This window comes from Loxodonta africana, chromosome 7 (genome assembly GCF_030014295.1).
Source record: "Loxodonta africana isolate mLoxAfr1 chromosome 7, mLoxAfr1.hap2, whole genome shotgun sequence".
Taxonomy (NCBI): Eukaryota; Metazoa; Chordata; class Mammalia; order Proboscidea; family Elephantidae; genus Loxodonta; species Loxodonta africana.
Window position 1 is genome coordinate 108,849,907 of NC_087348.1, and position 20,880 is coordinate 108,870,786.

Consider the following 20,880-nt stretch of genomic DNA (forward strand, 5'->3'; position numbering starts at 1 on the left):
TTAGCAGATTTTAATTTTAGTCAAAGGTATGAGTTTTGGCTCCAACATTAACTATCGGTATGATTTTGGATTAGTCATCCTTATAGGATGGTTTTGTCAATTAAATGAAATAGTAAAGGTAAAAAGTTTAGTCGCATGAGCTTTGCTAAGCCAATCAGTCACTAGGAACGTTATGATTGGCTTTTACACCAATCAGAATACTAGAGATTGAGTCAAACTATTGAAGCACAAGCCCAAGAACGAAAGGACACAAACAGGTTCTTTTATGGAGGAGAAATGGAGTTGATGGTGTAGATCATGTTAATCAGGAAGCCAACCAAGTTTTCAACAGAGCTCTAGAGCTGTCTTTGTGTCAGTTTCCAGTTTTTGTCATTAGTAAAAGAAACTATATCAGGCCTAGACGTAAGTATAGTATTGAATCACAACTGGAGTAAAAGTTTGCTTAGTCTTTTGTCTCTCTGGGGCAAATGACAAACTCTCCTGATTTTCTTCCCTCAGGAAAATGGACTCCAACATCTCCCAAGCCTTCCGAAAGGAACTCACCTGCTGCATCTGCTTGAACTACCTTATAGACCCTGTCACCATAGGCTGTGGGCACAGCTTCTGTAGGCCCTGTCTATACATTTCCTGGGAAGAAGCCAAAACTACCCGTTGTCCTCTATGTGGGGAAACATCAAAGAAGACAGACATCAAATCCAATATTCTTGTGAAGAATCTGGTGTCCCTTGCTAGACAAGCCAGTCTCTGCCAGTTCCTGAGCTCTGAGGATCAGATGTGTGGGACACACAAGGAGACAAAGAAGATGTTCTGTGAAGAGAGCAAGAACCTACTCTGTTTGCTCTGTTCTTCCTCTCAGGAGCACGAGGCTCACAGACACTGTTCCACTGAATACGCTGTTGAGAAGTACCGGGTAAGTGATGCTTCTGAAAGCCTTTGAAAGCTGGAGAATAATAGAGCTAAGAGAGTATAAGGAAGATGAGTACCGTGATTATGATTAATTCACTCATCACTGGGAGTCTTATATGTGCTGGGTACTGTTCTAGGTGGGAAGGGTAAAGCTGTGAATAAAATAGGTAAGGAAATCTGCTTTCACAGAGGCTGTATTCGAGTGGCAGGGCGATTCGCTTAATGATTATTAGTTTGATTATGCAAAGTGAAGCACAGGACACCATAACACTCACATTTTTAGAAATAGCTCCTGGCCACAAAAATTACATGTTTAACAAGTGCTTTTTTTTTTTTTTTACTGGAAGCATATTTAGTAATACTGGACAAACATGTAGGATAATAGTATAGAGAATTAGCAAGATATTTATAGGAAATTTAATTACATTACATAAAGCCTTTATTTGTCGGTTTTCCCAGGAAAATTGTTTCATTACTTTATGTGGCTCTATAGCCTGAAACTCCCAGAAGTGATGACTATCGGGTAGCCAGTGAAACATGACCCTTCCACTTTCCTGAAAGTATGTTCATCTAACATCCCTGGTCTTTAGCTGTCAGTAACGGTCTGAAATCTATAATATTTGTTCTGTTGGTGCTTAATTCAGTATTTTTGTTTTTACAGGAGAAGCTTTTAAAACAAATGAGGTCTTTATGGGAAAAGATCCAAGAAAATCAGAGAAATCTAAACGAGGAGTGCAGAATATTCAACCTGTGGATGGTAAGCATGAGACCACGTTTTCCTCATAACCAGCTTGGTACAGACATGCTGGGACCTTACCTGTTGAGAACTTGAGCTTTAATCAAGGGAGAAAAAGGCCATCAGAACAAAGTGCAAAAAGTGCTGAAATGGAGGCACATGCAGGGATTTGGAGAAGTTCAAAAACCGTTGGTCAGGAGTTGAGAAAAAGTTTCAGAGAGAGGTTCACAATCAATTTGAGTTTTAAAGGACAAGTGTAAAAAAGCCATGGACATTTCAAGCAGAGATTTCTGACTGAGGTGAAATCTAGAAATTAAACAGTACATAATGGGGAACTACAGGGATGTCATACAGATTAGTATAAAGATGGCCATGAGGAGAAAAAGGTTTAAATAGCAATTTAGGAAGTGTACCTGTGATAGTGAAAAGCGATAATGTAGTAGCTAGAGAATGATATAGGATCAACTGGGAGAAATTTTAACATGTTGAAAAACTGGGGGAAAAGAGAAAGGAAAGGACTTGGTGAGGAGAGAATGAATACATGGGTATTGGCAGGGGTCATGCAATGGGGTAAGGGTTAATGTTCCTATAATGTTAGGACAAAATGAGACCCTGAAGCCTTAAGTACTCATTACCAGGAAGGAATCCCATCCATGGCAACAAGGGATAGTGATGGGAGAAATCAGATTAAGGGTATGGGATTAGGAATTTTAGGGAGGTTTTGTCTGATGATTTCTAATCCTCAGACTAGTAGGCAACATTTCGGCTAAGAGTGAATGATCAGGCTAGGATTGAGGAAATTTGAGAGGAGAGGCTAAATTAGTAACAGATCAGAATATTAAATAATCAAGCATAAATTTATCTTTTTACATGTAATCTTTCATATTTTAGAGAACATATATTGGTAAAGCAGAGGGTCAGGAAAAAGAAGAAGACCCTCAATGAGATGGACTTACACAGTGACTGCAACAATAAGTTTAAACATAAAAAAGATTGTTGGGGTAGGATGGCTCGGGACCAGGCAGTTTTTCATTCTGTTGTACATAGTGTCCTTGTGAGTTGGAACCGACTCAGTAGCATCTAACAACAACAACGTATTTTAAAAATTAACTGTGAAAAAAATTTCTACAGGAATTTCGGGAACTTAAGAAGTGAATTGTAGTATTCTGAGGAAAGGATGGGTTTCTGTAGTTAACAAAGAATGAAAAATAAAGTAAGGAAAGAGGGATGAGCATGGTTTCTGGTGAGTGGAAAGACATGAATTTAACATGTATGTAGGTTGGTGGATTACGTGATCATGAATCAAAGAGAAGTGAGTGAGGTTTAAGTGGTGAAGGATAAAGGAAGCCTGGGTGTGTGATCTAGGAAATCCATGTCCCTGCAGGATTATATATGCCTACGGAGAGACATGATCAGAGATCACTATCGGAAGTTGCATCCAGTTCTCCACAGGGAAGAAAAACAACATTTAGAGGGACTGAAAAGTGAACGCAAAAGGATTTTACAGCAACTCAAGAAAAGTCAAACCACAATGGTTCGAAAACAAAAACACCTAAGAGAAATGTTTGAGAAGCTGCTGAATTTGTGCCGTAAACCAGATGTGGAGCTGCTCCAGGTAAGAAATGAGGATATTAGTTCAAGTTCACATCTTTGACTTCCATTACATATTTCAAACCAAAATCTTATTTCTGCATCTTCTGCTCCTGTCAAGACTATTATTGTCCAAGTGAATATGATATAAACTTCAACTCTTATCCTAACCAGGAACAACAAAACTTTGGGGAATTGTGAGAGTAGTTTCCCTTCTCAGTTCTCTTTATTTAATTCACTTTTCTATCCAACAGAAAGGAACAACTTATTTGTAGACCTTTTTGTCTCCAGGTGGGCAATATGACGAAGACGAAAAGCTAGCATTCATGTCCTCCTTCTGTTTGGAAGTCCTAGGCTTGAGTTGTGCTCGTTTTGAGGCACATTACCCTTTCGAAACAAGCCCTGTGAAAAGACCACCTTGTAGACACCTGATGGTTGTAGCAATGCAGTCCCTACTCATGTCCTGCTCTGTCTTTGCTCACCCTCAGAGCCCTTAGCCATCGAGAATTTATTTTCTGTCAATGTGTGGTACTGTGATTTTCTTTTAAAGAGGAAAAGTAAAAGACATTTATAAAATCCGGGGTGGGGGGGAGGAAAGGAGGGTTTGAAATTTTTTTGAAATTTCCCAAATCCAAAGATTAGGCATAACAAAAAAAGAATTTCTGAAGAATTCTGTGTTTTTCCTTTTATTTCTCTTTACAGAATTTGGAAGACACATTGACAAGGTAAGTTTGGCCTTCAATGCAAACTGGAGCACCATGAAAGCTAGTAAAGAGATCAAAGTGTTTTTACCAAAATGAAGTTACTGAGATAGTAAATCTTCGTTTGCATGTGTGTTTGTGTGAGCGCATGTATTTGTGTGTGTTTTACTGAATATAATTTTCTATCCCACTCTATCAGAAGTTAGTTTTGTTTTGTCTTTCTGTGCTCATGGAGGTATACATTGTAGGGTTCAACACAGAAGTCACTAGAAAACAGGTATGCATGACTTTAGTTTTCAAAATCATAAACATATTAAAGTGCATGGACTAGCTTTTCCAGGCGTTAGAGGAGAGGCAGGCATCTATGATAAGAAGGGGGTGGAGGCAGGGACAGAAGAAAAGAAAGAATCCCTAAGAATTGCACAGTCTTATCCCAGGATCATGGAGGTACACTACAATATCAGAAAGGAGTTCCGATGAAACATATTATTCTGTTGAATGCTGACATCTTTTGCACATACTGTGATGACCCCTTTGGCACCTGAAAGATTACCTGAATCTTTCCCCTTGTAGGAGTGAGTCCATGCAACTGCACATGCCCCAGCCTGTGAACCCAGAGCTCAGTGCCAGGCCCATCACTGGACTGATAGACAGGTTCAACCAATTCCAAGGTGAGTGGCAACCCAATGATGGAACCCCATACATTGTCCTTCAATAATGGTTTTCTTTGGATAATATGGAGCCCTGGTGCCAGAGCAATTAAGAGCTTGGCTGCTAACAAAAAGGTCTGCAGTTGGAATCCACCAGCTGCTCCTTGGAAACCCTATGGGACAGTTCTATTCTGTCCTGTAGGGTCACTATGAGTTGGAATCCACTTGACACTAATGGGTTTGGTTTTTTATGCCCAATGTTTCCCCTTTTTATTAACCCTTGATTTAGGAGAGAACAGCCTCCTAAGAGACATTTATAGTCATAGTTGCCTTGTGATAACATGAAAAAATCTAAATGAAAGCTGGTGAAAGGATAAATGTGATTCATGCCTGTAAGAAATTAGACAATGAGAAACAGGAAACAATCAAAAAGGGCTCCTAGTGCTGTGGGGACCATGGTCTCAGGAAAAATCTAGCTCAATTGGCATAACACAGTTCGTAGAGACTATGGTCTGCTTTCTACTTTAATAAGTAGCATCTGGGGTCTTAACGGCCTGTGAGTGGCCATCTAAGATACTCCACTGGTCCCTCCCCTTCGGGAGCAAGGCAGAATGAAGAAAACTAAAGACACAAGGGAAAGATTAGTCCAAAGGACTAATGGACCACAACTAACATGGCCTCCACCAGACTGAGTCCAGTACAACTGGACGGTACCTGACTACCACCGACTGCTCTGACAGGGATCACAATAGAGAGTCTTGGACAGAGCTGGAGAAAAATGTAAAACAAAGTTCTAACTCAAAATAAAAGACCAAACTTACTGGTCTGAGAGAGACTGGAGAAAACCCTGAGAGTATGGCCCCTGGATACACTTTTAGCTTTGTAATGAAGTCATTCCTGAAGTTTCACCTTTCATCCAAAGGTTAGACAGGCTCATAAAACAAAACGACACTAAAGGGGCATAGGAGCCCAAGGGCAAGGACTAGAGGGCAGGAGGGGACAGGAAGGCTGGTAATGGGGAACCCAAGGTCAAGAAGGGAGAATGTTGACATGTTGTGGGGTTGTTAACCAATTTCATAGAACAATATGTGTACTAACTGTTTAATGAGAAGCTAGCTTGTTCTGTAAACCTTCAGGCAAAGTACAATAAAAAAATGTTCAGTAGAAAAAAAATGAAATATATATTTAAACTCTGAAAAAAAGGGGGGGCTCCTAGAACCATTCTGAGATAAAATACCAGTTATTCATTCATTTAGTCATATAGAACTGCATATTTAGTTAGGGAATTCAAGTTTTAACTAAAGTACAGTTAGTTATGGTGATAGGATTGATGTTTTAATTACCTAGTGCTGCTATGACAGAAATACCACAGATGAGTGGCTTCAACAAACACAAATTTATTTTGTCACAGTTTAGGAGGCTAGAAGTTGGAATTCAGGGTGCCGGATCTAAGGGAAGGCTTACCCTCTGTTTGCCCTGGGGAAGTTCTTATTCCTTTGCTCCTTGGTGAACTTCATTTGGCATGGTGTCTTTCCTCTCCCACCTCTGCTTGCTGGCTTGCTTTTTAATCTCTTTTATATCTCAAAAAGATTGACTCAAGACATCCTACAGTAATTCTGCCTCATTGGCACAACAAAGATAATCCGTTCCCAAGTGGGATTATAAACATGGACATAGAAGTTAGGATTTGTGACACATATTTTGGTGAGGCACAATTGAACCCGTAACAGTTGGCAAATTTTAATTTTTTAAATATTTTTGCTGTAAAGCTTCTTAGTAATTGAATTTGTAATAATGCACATTGTAGTTGATATAGCTAGAGAATTTTGTCCATAAACATAAAATAATGAAAGGCATAAAATAAGAATTTGTGAAGAACAACAGTAAAACAAGTTGGTGGTTGATGAGACAGTATACAGAATTCCATAGTAGATCTAAACCAGGGAGGTTAGACTGGCATGCAGATGAAGACCAAGCCTGAGGTGAAACCAGGAGTAAAATCCAGAAAATTCTTAGTAGAAAACTTCTTCTAAGAAGATGTATTTAGATCTTTTTATTCTTAATTGGAATTTGTTTCCTTAACTGGAATACCATAGTATGCCTGGCAAAGTGATCACCAATTATTTATCTCTAAGGATCTTCTTTCCCCTGAAGAGGGGCACTGAAGTTAATTTCATAGCAATGACTACGCCTTATGGGAAGGTCTTCTGTTTCTAATGGGAAGTGAAATGTAAAAAATCTTTGTGATTTTTTTCCATTGAGATTAGGTATTTGTTAATTCTGCAGATATACTGGTAGCCCCTGAATCTAATGACATTTTCCAACCAAGCTGCACTTAAAGTCTTGGTCGGTTTTCCAATGACACTTTAGATCTCGTAAGACTTTAAAAACGGATTTTGACTGGAATATTCTTTTCTTTCCGCAGTGAACATTTCCTTGAATTATGAAGCAAGCAGTCACGATATCATGCTGTCTGATGACGTGAGAAGTTTGATATTTAGGCATGACCTTCAAGAGGTGCCTTTTCCATCTGGAAGATCCAACTACTTTGCTACATGGGGAGCCCAGGCCTTCACCTCTGGAAAACACTACTGGGAGATGCATGTGGACAGCTCTTGGGACTGGGCTATAGGGGTCTGTAAGGATACTTGGCTAAGGAAGAACTGCTCAGTGATTGAATCTGGGGACACATTTCTTCTTTTATGTGTGAAGGGGGATAATGGTTACCATCTCTTCACCACCTCCCCAGTGCTTTCTCAGTACATAGAGAAACCTCTGGGGAAGGTTGGTGTGTTTGTTGATTTTAACAGTGGAAGTGTGAGTTTTGTTAATGTTGCCAAAAATTCCCTCATATGGGAATACCCCGCTTACTCCTTCAATTACTCGCTCCGGCCTTTTTTTTGCACTGGCCACACATGATCATGGAGAAGTGATGAACTTGGGAACTCCATATTTGAAGGAGCCCACACATGATCATGGAGAAGTGAGGAACTTGGGAACTCCATATCTGAAGGAGCCCGTCTCAGTTGAAGCTGATCAATCATACTTTACTCTCCCTGAGGTTGTTCCATTTTAATGTAACTTTGTTTTATCATTGGTAAATATAAAGCTGGTGTGGCAATGCAAAATTGGTTGGCTTAATTTTCTTTCAATTAAAATCAAGTCCTGTGGTCCTTTTCCTGAAACACATACTGTTTTTATTCACCTACTTTGTGAGTTGGCTAGAATTACAAGAGTATATGACTGGGATTCCATCTTAACAGTTTAATGCAGGATCACAGAGTGTTTGCATCATAAAGAGACTTGTTTATCTACAGTGCAAATGTCAGTCTGAAATATTCTACTCCCTCATCATGATCTAGTAAAATCATACTCAACAATTCACCCTTGTTGGTGTTAGGTGCCAGGAAGTCGACTCTGACTCATAGCAACCCTGTGTACAACAGAAGGAAGCACTGCCCAGTCGTGTGCCACTTCACAGTCTTTGCTGTGCTTGAGCCCATTGTTGCAGCCACAGTGTCAATCCATCTCCTTGAGGGTCATACTTTTTTTCATTGACCTTTCACTTTACCAAGCACGATGTCCCTCTCTAGAGGCTGATCCCTCCTGATAACTTGTCCAAACTGCTTGAGACAAAGCCTCACCATCCTTGCTTCTAGGGAGCATTCTTGTAGTTCTTTCAAGACAGATTTGTTATTTCTTCTGGCAGTCAATGATATGTTCAATATTTTTCTCCAACGACATAATTCAAAGTCGCCATGTCTTATTTGGTATTCCTTACTCATTGTCCAGGTTTCACGTGCATATGAGGCACCTGAAAATACTGTGGCTTGTGTCAGGAGCACCTTAATCCTCAAGGTGACATCCTAGTTTTTCATCACTTTCAAGAGGCCTTTTGCCACAGATTTGCCCAACGCAATATGTCATCTGATTTCTTGACTGCTGATTCCTTGGGTATTGATTGTGAACCCAAGTAAATTGAAATCCTTGAAAACTTCAATCCTTTCTCCATTTATCATGTTGTGGCTTAATGGTTCAGTTGTGAGGATTTTTGTTTTCTTAATCTGAGATGCAGTCCATACAGAAGGCTATAGTATTTGATCAGTAAGTGCTTCAAGCAGTCTGCACTTTCAGCAGTCAAGGTTGTGTCATCTACACATGGCAGGTTGTTAATGAGCCTTCCTCCAATCCTGATACCAGGTTCTGGGATTATTTGCTCAGCACACAAATTGAATAAATATGCTGCACGAATACGACCCTGACCCACACCTTTCCTGACTCTAAACCACACAGTAATCCCTCGTTCTGTTCTGTCCAAACAAATGTCTGTTGGTTTATGTACAGATTCCTCATGAGCATGGTTAAGTGTTCTGGAATTCCACTTCTTCACAGTGTTATCCATAATTTGTTATGATCCACACAGTCAAATGCCTTTGCATAGTCAATAAAACAAAAGTAAGCATCTTTCTTGTATTCTCTGCTTTCAGCCAAGGTTCATGTGACATCAGCAATGACACCCCTCTTTCCATGTCCTTTTCTGAATCCAGCTTGAATTTCTGGTAGTTCCCGGTGGATGTGTTGCTGGAACGGCTTTTGAAGGATCTTCAGCAAAATTTGACTTGTGTGTTGGATCACCTTTCTTTGGAATTGGCACAAATATGGATCTCTTTCATTTGGTTGGCCAGGAAACTATTCCAAATTTCACAACATAGAGGAGTGAACGCTTCCAGCACTGCATCCATTTGTTGAAACATCTCAATTGGTATTTTGTCAGTTCCTAGAGCCTTGTTTTTTGCCATTTCCTTCAGTGCACCTTGGACTTCTTCCTTCAGTACTATCATCTCTTGATCATAGGCTACCTCCTGAAATAGTTGACTGTAGACCAATTCCTTCAGGTACACTGACTCAGTGTATTCCTCCCATTTTCTTGTAATGCTACCTGAGTGGTTCAATATTTCTCCCATAGAATCCTTCAGTATCACACCTAGAGATTTGAATTCTATCTTCAGTTCTTTCAGCTTGAGAAATGCTGAACATGTTCTTCCTTTTTGATTTTCTAACTTCAGGTCTTTGCATATTTCATTATAATTCTTTACTTTGTCTTCTCAAGACATCCTTTGAAATCTTCTTTTTGTATTTTATTTCTGTCTGTCTTTTTAATGCCCTTTGCTTTCCTCATGTATAATGTAACTGATGTCATCCCATAACTTCTCTGGTTTTAGTCATTAGTGTTCAATGCACCAAATGTATTCTTGAGATGGTCTCTAAATTCAGGTGGGATTCTGACCATCTTACTTTGCCTCTCATGGACTTGTTTAATTTCTTTCAACTTCACCTTGACCTTGCACATGTACAGTTCATGGCCTGTTCAGTGGTCTGCCACTGGCCTTGTTCTAAGTGATGATATTGAGCTTCTCCATAGTCTCTCCACAAATGTAGTAGATTTAATTCCTATGTATTTCATCCAGCAAGGTCCATGCATATAGTGATGGTTTATGTTGTAAAAACTTATTTGTAAGAAAAAAGCGATGGATGGATAAAAAAAAAAAAAACAGGATCCATCAGTATGCTCTCTATAAGAGACACACCTTAGAAACAAAGATGTAAATTTATTAAAAATCAAAGGATAGAAAAAAATATATCAAGCAAATAACTACCAAAAAAGAGCAGGAGTGGCAATACTAATTTCAGATAAGATAAACTTGAAAACAAAATCCACCATAAAAGACAAAGAATATAATTACTAAAGGGATGATCCATCATGAAGACTTAACCATAATAAACATCTACATACCCAATGATAGGGGTCCAAAATCCATACGACAAACTCTTAACAGCACTACAAACAGAAATTGACAGTGCCACAATAATAGTAGGAGACTTCAACACACCACTGTCAGTAAAGGACAGAACATCTAGTAAGAAAATCAACAAAAATTCAGAAGAGCTGAAGAGCACAATCAGCCAACTTGATCTCAGAGACATATATAGAACACTCCACCCAACAGCTGCAAAGTACACATTCTTTTCCAACACACATGGATCATTCTCCAGAACAGGCCACATCTTAGGCCACAGAGCAACCCTCGACAAATTCCAAAACATTGAGATAATACAAAGTATCTTCTCTGACCACAATGCCATCAAAATATAAATTAACAACAGGAGAAGTAAGGGGAAAAAATCAATTATATGTAAAGTGGATAACACCCTGCTGAAAAACCACTGGGTAATAGAAGAAATTAAAGATGGAATCACGAAGTTCCTGGAATCAAAAGAGAATGAAAACATATCATACCAAAACTTTTGGGACACAGTAAAGGCAGTCCTTAGGTGTCAATTTATAGCACTAGATGCACACATCAAAAAGAAGAAAAGGACAAAATCAAAACATTAGTTACACAACTTGAACAAATAGAAAAAGAACAGCAAAAGCAATGCACAGCCACCAGAAGAAAGGAAATAATAAAGACCAGAGCAGAAATAAATAAAACAGAGAATAGAAAAATAATAGCATCAACAAAACAAAAGTTGGTTCCTTGAAAGGATCAACAAAGTTGGCAGACCACTGGCCAAACTAAAAAAAAAAAAAAAAAAAGCAGGAGAGAATGCAAATAACCCAATTAAGACAGGAAATGGAGGCATTACAACAGGCACAACTGAAATAAAATGGATTATAACAGAGTATTATTAAAAACTATACTCTGACAAATTTGAAAACCTAGAGGGAATGGACAAATTTCTAGAGACATACTACCTACCCAAACTGAAACAAAATGTTGAAAATCTGAACATACCTATAACTAGAGAAGAGATTGGAAAAGTAATTTAAAAAAACTCCTAACCAAAAAAATTCCTGGCCCAGATGGCTTCACTGGAGAATTCTACCAAACATTCAGAGAAGAGCTTACACCAGTTTAACTCAAACTATTACAGATCATAGAGAAGGAAGCGATACTTCCAAATTCATTCTATGAAGCCAGCATAACTCTGATACCAAAACCAAGGAAAGACAACACAAAAAAAGAAAATTATACACCAATATTTCTCATGAATATAGATGCAAAAAATTCCCCGCAAAATTCTAGCCAATAGAACTCAGCATCATATCAAAAAAAAAAAAAAATGACTAAATAGGATTCATACCAGTTATGCAAGAATGGTTCAACATTAGAAAGTCAATCAATGTAATCCACTACATAAATAAAAGGAAAGAAAAGGATCACATGATCAGCTCAATCGACGCACAAAAGGCATTTGACAGTCCAACACCCATTCCTGATAAAAAAACTCTCAATAAAATAGGCATAGAAGGGAAGTTTCTCAACATAATAAAGGGCATCTATGCAAAACCAACAGCCAACATCATTCTCAATGGACAGAGGTTGAAAACATTCTCTCTCAGAACGGGAACAAGACAAGGATGCCCTTGATCACCACTCCTATTTAAAATTGTGTTGGAAGTTCTAACGAGAGCAATAAGGCAAGAAACAGAAATAAAGTGCATCCAGATTGGTAATGAGGAAGTTAAACTGTCCCTATTCGCAGATGATACGACACTATACTTAGGAAATCCAAAAGACTCCATGAAAAAACCACTGGAACTAATAGATTCAGCAGAGTAGCAGGATAGAAGATCAACACACAAAAATCAGTTGGATTCCTATACAGCAATAAAAAGAATGATGAAAAGGAAATCAGGAAAGCAATAGCAATTATCATAAAAAAAAAAAAAAATCATAGCCCCTAAAAAATAAAATACTTGGGAATAAATCTAACCAGGATGTAAGAGACCTATACAAAGAAAACTACAAAACACTACCACAAGAAACCAAAAGAGATCTACATAAATGGAAAAAACATGCTCAGGGGTAGGTAGACTCAACACTGTGAAACTGACAATTCTACCCAAAGTGGTTTTCAAATACAATGCAATATTGACCCAAATACCAACAACATTCTTTAAAGAGATGGAAACATTTATCATTAACTTTATGTGGAAAGGGAAGAGGCTGCAAAGAAGTAAAGCACTATAGAAGAAGAAGAATAAAGTAGGAGGGCTCACACTACCAGACCTCAGAACCTGCTCAAAACAGCCTTGTACTGGTACAATGACAGATACATTGACCAATGGAACAAAATTAAGAACCCGGATGTAAATCCATCCACCTATGGTCACCTGATCTTTGACAAGGGCCCAAAGTCCACCAAATAGGGAAAAGACAAATGGTGCTGGCAAAACTGGATGTCCCATCTGAAAAAAAGTGAGACAGGACTCATACCCCACAACATATACAAAAATTAACTCAAGATGGATCAAAGACCCAAATATAAAGCCAAAAACTGTGAAGTTCATAGAAGAAAAAACAGGGTCAAGACTAGAGGCCCTAATACATGGCATTAACAGGATACAAATCACAATCAACAACACACAAGCTACAGAGGATAAGTCAATAACTGGGATCTTCTAAAAATTAAACAGTCATGCTCATCAAAAGACTTCACCAAAAGAGTAAAAACAGAACCTACAGACTGGGAAAAAAAATTTGGCTATTACAAACCAGACAAAGATCTAGTCTCTAAGATCCACAAGAAAATCCAATGCCTCTACAACCAAAAGACAAAAAACCCAACCAAAGAAGCGGGCAAAGGAAATGAACAGACACTTCAACAAAGACATTTAAGCTGTCAACAGACACATGAGGAAATGCTCAAGATCTCTAGCCATCAGAGAAATGCAAATCAAAACCACAATGAGATACCATCTCACCCCAACATTACTGGCACAAATGAATAAGACAGAAAATAACAAATGTTGGAGAGGCTGCGGGGATATTGGAACTCTCATGCACTGCTGGTGGGAATGCAAAATGATACAACCATTTTGGAAAATGATATGGCACTTCCTTAGAAAGCTAGAAATAAAAATACTATATGATCCAGCAATCCTACTCCTAGGAATATATCCTAGAGAAATTAAGATTTGTCACACGAATAGACATATGAACACCCATGTTCATTGCAGCATTGTTCACAATAGCAAAAAGATGGAAACAACCTGGATGCTCATTGACAGATGAATGGATAAACAAACTGAGGTACATACACACAGTGGAGTATTATGCAACACTAAAGAACAACGATGAATCCGTGAAGCATCTCATAACATGGATGCACCTGGAGGACACTATGCTGAGTGAAATAAGTCAATCACGAAAGGACAAATATTGTATGAGACCCCTACTGTAAAAACTCATGAAAAGGTTTATACATAAAAAGAATAATTTTTGATGGAGACAAGGGAGGGGTGGGGTAGGGATGGAAAAATGCTTCATAGACGATAGACAAGCAGCAACTTTGGTGAACCTGTGAACAAGACAGTACACAATACTGGGGAAGCCAACACAACCTGTACAAGGCAAGCCCATGGTAGCTCCATAGACACATCCAAACTCCCTGAGTGACCGAATTGCTGTGCTGAGGGCTGTGGGGACCATAGTCTCAGGGAACATCTAGCTCAATTAGCATAACGGAGTTTATGAAGAAAATGTTCTACATTCTACTTTGGTGAGTAGCATCTGGGGTCTTAATAGCCTGTGAGCGGCCATCTAGGATACTCCACTGGTCTCAGCCCTTCGGGAGCAAGTAAGAATGAAGAAAACTAAAGATACAAGGGAAAAATTACTTCAAAGGACTAATGGACCACATCTACCACGGCATCCACCGGACTGAGTCTAGTACAACTAGATGGTGCCTACTGGCTGCTCTGATTGGGATCACAATAGAGGGTCCCGGACAGAGCTGGAGAAAAATGTATAACAAAATTCCAATTGAAAAAGACAGACCAGACTTGCTGGCCTGACAGAGACTGGAGAAACCCTGAGAGTACGGCCCCCAGACACCTCTTCAGCTCAGTATTGAGCCCACTCCTGAGGTTCACCCTTTAGCCAAAAATTAAACAGATCCATGGAAAAAAACAAGGCTAAAGGGGTGCACCAACCCTGAGGCAGGAACTGGGAGGTAGGAGGGAACAGGAAAGCTGGTAATAGGGAACCCAGGGTTGAGAAGGGAGAGTGTTGACATGTCATGGGGTTGTTAACCAATGTCATACAACAATGTATGACCTGTTTGATGAGAAACTAGGTTGTTCTGTAAACCTTCATCTAAAGTTCGATTAAAAAAAAAAAGAATAACAACAACAAAAAAAGCCGGTGGTCTTTCAAAATTCTATCATGTCATCTCTGGCATCGTTTCTATTACCAAGGCCATATTTTCCAACTACTGATCCTTCTTCTTTGCTTCCAACTTTCCATTTTCAATCAGCAGTAATTATCAATGCATCTTGATAATTTTGATCAATTTCAGACCACAGAAGTTGGTAAAAATATTCAATTTCCTCATCTTTGCCATTAGTGGTTAGTGCATTTCGGGAGAGCTTTTAGACTGAGACAGACTAAGAAGAACCTGGGGGTCTACCTTTGAAAAAACTGGCCAGTGAAAACCTTACGAAGAACAGGAAAACATTGTCTGATAGAGTCCCGGAAAATGAGCACCACAGTTTGGAATGCACTCAAAATACAACTGGGGAAGAACTGCATCCTCAAAGTAGAGTCTGCCTTAATGACACGGATGGAGTCAAGCTTCAGGACCTTTATTTACTGATGTGGCAGGACTCAAAATGGGAAGAAACAACTGCAAACATCCAATAATAATCAGAACATGGAATGTGCAAAATATGAATCTGGGAAAATTGGAAATCATTAAAACTAAAACGGAACCCAGAAAGCTGGATATCCTCGGCATTAGTGAGCTGAAATGGACTGGTATTGGACATTTTGAATCAGGCAATCATATGGTTTACTATGCCAGAAATGACAAATTGAAGAGGAATGGCGTCACATTTATTGTCAAAAAGAACATTTCAAGATCTATCCTGAAGTACAACTCTGTCAGGGATAATATCCATAAGCATACAAGGAAGTCTAGTTAATAAGACTATTTACACACCAACCACTAAGGCCAAAGATAAATTGAATTTTTTTTACCAACTTCTGCAGTCTGAAATTGATTAAACATGCAATCAAGATGCATTGATAATTACTGGTGATTGAAATGCAAAAGTTGGAAGCAAAGAAGGATTGGTACTTGGAAAATATGGCCTTGGTGATAGCAATGATGCCGGAGATCACATGATCAAATTTTGGTAGCCCAATGACTTCTTTATTGTAAATACCTTTTTCAACAACAGAAATGGTGAGTAAACATGTGGACCTCACAGGAATCAAATCAACTACATTTGTGGAAAGAGACAATGGAAAAGTTCAATATTATCAGTCCGAACAAGACAGAAGTCCACTGAGGAATGGAACATCAATTGCTCATATTCAAGTTCAAGCTGGATAACAGTGCCAAGAATGGGAATCCCTGAAGACTTAATTATGCCCTTGGGGAAACTGTACTTAGACCAAGAGGCAGGTGTTCCAACAGAACAAGTGGATACTGCACGGTTTAGAGTTAGTGAAGGTGTGCATCAGGGCTGTAACATTTGACCATACTTATTCAATGTGCATGCTGAGCAATTAATCTGAAAAACTGGATTATGAAGAAGAACAGGGCATCAGGATTGGTGGAAGCCTCATTAACAACCTGACATATGTAGATGACACAACCTTGCTTGTTGAAAATGAAGAGGATTTGAAGCACTTATTGAAGAAGATAAAAGACCACACCCTTCAGTATGGATTACGCCTCAACATAAAGCAAAAATCCTCACAACTGAATCAATAAGCAACATCAAGATAAATGGAGAAAAGATTGAACTTCTCAAGCATTTATTTGGTTTGGATCTATAATCCACAGCCACAAAAGCAGCAGTCAAGAAATCAGATGACGCATTGCATTGGACAAATCTGCTGTAGGAGATCTCTTTAAAGTTTTAAAAAGCAAAGATTTCACTTTAAGGAATAAGTGAGCCTGACCCAAGCCGTGGTGTTTTCAGTTGCCTCATATGCATGTGAAAGCTGGGCAGTGAATAAAGAGGACCAAAGAAGAATAGATGCTTTTGAATTATGGTGGTGTTCAGAAAGAATATCCGATATACCATGGACTGCCAGAAGAACGAACAAATCTGTCTTGGAAAAAGTAGAGCCAGAGTGCTCATCAGAAGCAAAGATGACTAGACTTCCTGTCACATAGTTAGGACTTGTTACCAGGAGGGACCAGTCCTAGGAGAAGGACATCATGCTTGGTAAAGTGGAAGGTCAGCAAAAAAGAGGAAGAGCCTCCTTGAAAGGGATTAATACAGTGGCTACAACAATGGGCTCAAACATCGCAATGATTGTGAGTATGGCTCAGGAACTGGGAGTGTTTCCTTCTGTTGTATATAGGGTCGCTATGAGTCAGAATAGACTAAATGGCACCTCCAACAACAACAAAGATAGGAGCAATGTAAATACACAAAACCCAATTAGTTTTCCATAAAAAGGATACCACTACTTATGTATTACTAATATTCATAAGAACAAAAAATAGGCAGACAGGAAGTTTCCAAAATTAAAAAAAAAAAACGAGAGGGCACTAGATTTGGACAGATTCTCAAACATACCAGTAAACTAAAATAATTAGAGCAGTATGGTACTGGTACATGAATTCACAAACACACAAACAGATTCAGATTCAGATATACCCATCCATTGCCATCAAGACGATTCTGACTCATAATGACCCTGTAGATATAGATATATACAAATTTACTCTATTCTAACATGAGATCCACTTGCACCTGGAGCAGTAGGAAAGAGCTGAGACTTGTGCCCAGAATAAGTGAAGACATTGCTTAGAAAGCCAGTGCCTAAGGTCAGCGGAGACTGACTGTAAGGAACAGTTCATTCAAATAATACATGTGAATTAAAAAAAAAAAAAATGAATTTCTCGGTTTTAGACTCAGTAAGAAAAATCTCACTGGCAGCTTAAAGTTTAAATATAGAAATGGAAACACAGGTGAAGCATGAATCTACCAAATTTCAAGTTTGGGAATGGCCAACTCCTTCCCTCAGGGAGTAGAAAATAGTCATCAGAAGTGTAGCTCCCCCCCCCGCCCCCAAGGTGCCTACCTTCCCTCCCACCCCAGTTCAGCACAGGGGTAGAGAGGACAGTTCCCTCTAGAAGGAAGGGGCCATAGTTTCACACATGTCTTCCTGCCAACTCTGGCAGGAAGATGGAACAAAACTGCTCACATCAGAAATATTCAGTCTAAAGTGGTGTATACCCCCTTGCTCAATCATCTCATTCTTTATTCCAAGACCCTTACTTGCACGGAGTTCCTCAAGGGGGTGGTATTGTGCTGTAGGAAATCCCCTACAGGCTCTTTCTAGAATTCTACCCCCAGCATAGTCCCCCAGGGACTGAAATTAAAATATTCACTGGGAGAGTCAAGAACTTGATAACAATTATTTTAATGCTAGATTTTAAAAAAGGAATGTGCCAGAAAATAAAAGACGACTTTGTATTGCAGCCTTAAGATGGAATTGCACTCATATATTCTTGTAATTCCAGCAAGCTCATAATACAGGTGAATAACCATATTTATTCCAGGTAATGGGCCACTAGACACGTTTTCATTTAAAAATATTAAATCATCGCAGTTTTGCATTTCAGGCTACATTCCTAATTAATAACATCCAAATGTTACATTAAGTAGAACAACCTAAGAGACAATGAAGTGTTGATTAGCTTTGATGGAGAAAGGCTCCTTCAGATAGGGCATTCCCAGGTTCCTGACTTCTCCCTGATCATATGAGGTCAGTGTAAAAGAAAGGCCTGAGCGGGTAATTGAAGGGGATAATACAACTCTCTATGAGGGAACTTTTGGCAACATTAACAAAACTCATACTTCCATTGTCAAAATCAACAAACACACCAATCCGCCCCATGGTTTCTCTACATACTGAGAGAGCATTAGGGACGTGGTGAAGAGATGATAACGATTATCCTCCTTCACGCATGAAAGTACTACGTCCTCAGACTCGATCACTGAGCAGTTCTTCCTTATCCAAGAATCCTTATTACAAACTCCAACAGCCCAGTCCTAAGAGTCATCCACATCTGTCTCTCAGTAGAGTTTTCCAGAGGTGAAAGCCTGGGATCCCCATGCAGCAGAGCAGTTAGATCTTCCAGAAGGAAAAGGTACCTCTTGAAGCTCATGACTAAGCCACTAACTTCTCACTTCATCAAATAGCATGATATTCTGACTGCTTATTTCATAATTGAAAGAAATTTCCACTGTGGAAAAAAGAGCATCTCCCAGTCAAGATCAGTTTTTAAATTCCTATGGAATGAGAAGGTCACTTTATCTAGAGTGTCAATGGAAAAATAGGCCAAGACTATAAGGGAAGTTCTAGCCTGAAAATATCAGACTGAGGAGTATCAGTGGATGTGCAGAAGACAAAAACACCTAACAATGTCAATAGACCAAAAAAAAAAAAAAAGTCCTAAAATATCAGCGCATGTACAAGGGAGGGAGGTCATGCCATCTTCTGGATGGTTGCTTTTCATGACACTTTAAAATCCAGAACTGTCCATTGATGGCAGTCCATAGACTATAATTTACCTCCACCATCCCTTTTCTCAGACATAAATAAATGGTGATTACTTTCCAGGCATGTTATAATGTTTGTTTAGCAAACAAATTTAATCTTAAGAATAGTATTTGAGTATGCGTTTTAGAATGGGTCTCCTACTAAGCATTTTCTGGCTTTTAACCCTGGTTCCATCTCAGGCCTAGTCTTTCTCTGCCTGCTAGGCTAAACCCCTGGTTTGGGTCTACCATGGAGCTCTGCATGCTGCCTCATCAAGCACCAACTTTATTGTTGTTCATAGATTCTGGTTTTCTGCCTACTGCTTTTTTATGTTTATTCGTGTATTTTTATGATCATATTAATTAAAATACATTATTACAAATTCAATTACTAAGAAACATTAATGGAAAAATTTTTTTCAAATACCTGCATTTAACCTGAAATTTGAAATTTCTAAAGTAACATTCAGGTCTGTATGACACACCCAGTAATTGATGTTGTATCTGAGAATGGTTCTAGCTCTCAAGGAGCCCTTTTTCTGATCGTTTCCTCTCAATTTTAAGTAATTTATTACAGATCTGACTCACATTTAGCCTTTCCCTAACTTTCATTTAGATATTTTCCATATTATCATGTGGCAAATACAACTATAAATGTCTTTTCACAGGCTGTTCTCTCCTAAATCAAGAATCAATAAAGAAGGAAAGAATGCCCATAGAAAACCAAAACTGAAGGACACTGTATGTGATCCCACTACTGGGCTGACACTCACCTCGGAACTGGATGAACCGGTCTATCAGGCCAGTGATGGGTCTGGCACTGAGCGCTGGGTTCTCAGGCTGGGGCATGTGCAGCTGCATGGACTCACCACCCCTGCAAGGGGGAGAATCAGTTAATCTTTCAGGTGCCAAATGCGTCATCACAGTATGTAAAAGAAGATGCCAGCATTAACTGAAAATGTTTCAGCAGAACCCATTGCTTATATTGTGCTGTGTCTCCACAAGCCTGTGATGGGCTTGTACCATTCTTAGAGAATCATTCTTTCTTCTCTGCCTGCTTCCTTCTCCTGCCCCTCAGAGGTACTTGCCTCTCTCACCCACAACCTGGCATAAACTAGTCCATTCACTTCAATAACTTTATGTGTTTGAAACCTAAAACCGTAGGTAGTTGTCTTCTAGCCACTTATGAACCGAGCCTTGCAACACATACTTCCCTGAGTCTCAGGGAAGAAACAATGCTAATTTGTGACAGATGGAGCAGTAAAACATACACAACGTACCTGCACAGAAAATATCTAATCCTTCTATAAATTAGGTTCTCACATTGTTAGAAACACCATGGCCTCTTTCACAGCCCTCATGGAGCTCTGATTTGTAGTGAAGGCCACATTTACCCTGTCAATATATCTCCCAAATCCTGTGAAGAGAATAAAAAGAAAAGTTTAGAATTATTTGCAAATTGGTGGTTCTGCCAACCTAGTCTTCAGGTTTGAGCAAGTTCAGAAGGTACCACCCAGCCACCACCATGGTTTTTTGGTAAATTGAGTTTTCCTTTCCTCTCTAAGGATAATCGCAGCACAACATGTGGATAGAATCTGAATTCATCAACAATTCTCAGTGAGTTCAGAAACCTGAGGGTGAATGGATAAAGAGAAGGACGTGAGTACAGACTGCAGTGATACAACGGTCAGCTGTCTGCAAAGTGGTCTTTCCCAGGACTTA

At 39.1% G+C, this 20,880-nt stretch overlaps 1 protein-coding gene and 1 pseudogene across 1 annotated transcript; one reads left to right on the forward strand and one right to left on the reverse strand.

Moving 5' to 3' along the window:
* LOC135227230 (G-patch domain and KOW motifs-containing protein-like) overlaps positions 1-20,880 on the reverse strand; it is a 33,710-nt pseudogene that overhangs the window by 3,780 nt on the left and 9,050 nt on the right.
* On the forward strand, positions 503-7,623 carry LOC100655341 (E3 ubiquitin-protein ligase TRIM48-like). The gene is made up of 5 exons (XM_064288928.1): positions 503-910; positions 1,568-1,663; positions 3,935-3,957; positions 4,507-4,604; positions 7,000-7,623. Exons 1-5 carry the CDS (start codon positions 503-505, stop codon positions 7,500-7,502), a joined length of 1,128 nt encoding a protein of 375 aa, XP_064144998.1. The 3' UTR covers positions 7,503-7,623.

What these genes read in the sequence shown, in the direction of transcription:
- LOC100655341 (XM_064288928.1), top strand. Translation starts at nt 503, where the DNA reads ATGGACTCCAACATCTCCCAAGCCTTCCGAAAGGAACTCACCTGCTGC. An exon ending in ACGCTGTTGAGAAGTACCGG is followed by an intron (nt 911 to 1,567) that starts GTAAGTGATGCT and finishes TTGTTTTTACAG; the next exon opens with GAGAAGCTTTTAAAACAAAT. An exon ending in GAATATTCAACCTGTGGATG is followed by an intron (nt 1,664 to 3,934) that starts GTAAGCATGAGA and finishes TTCTCTTTACAG; the next exon opens with AATTTGGAAGACACATTGAC.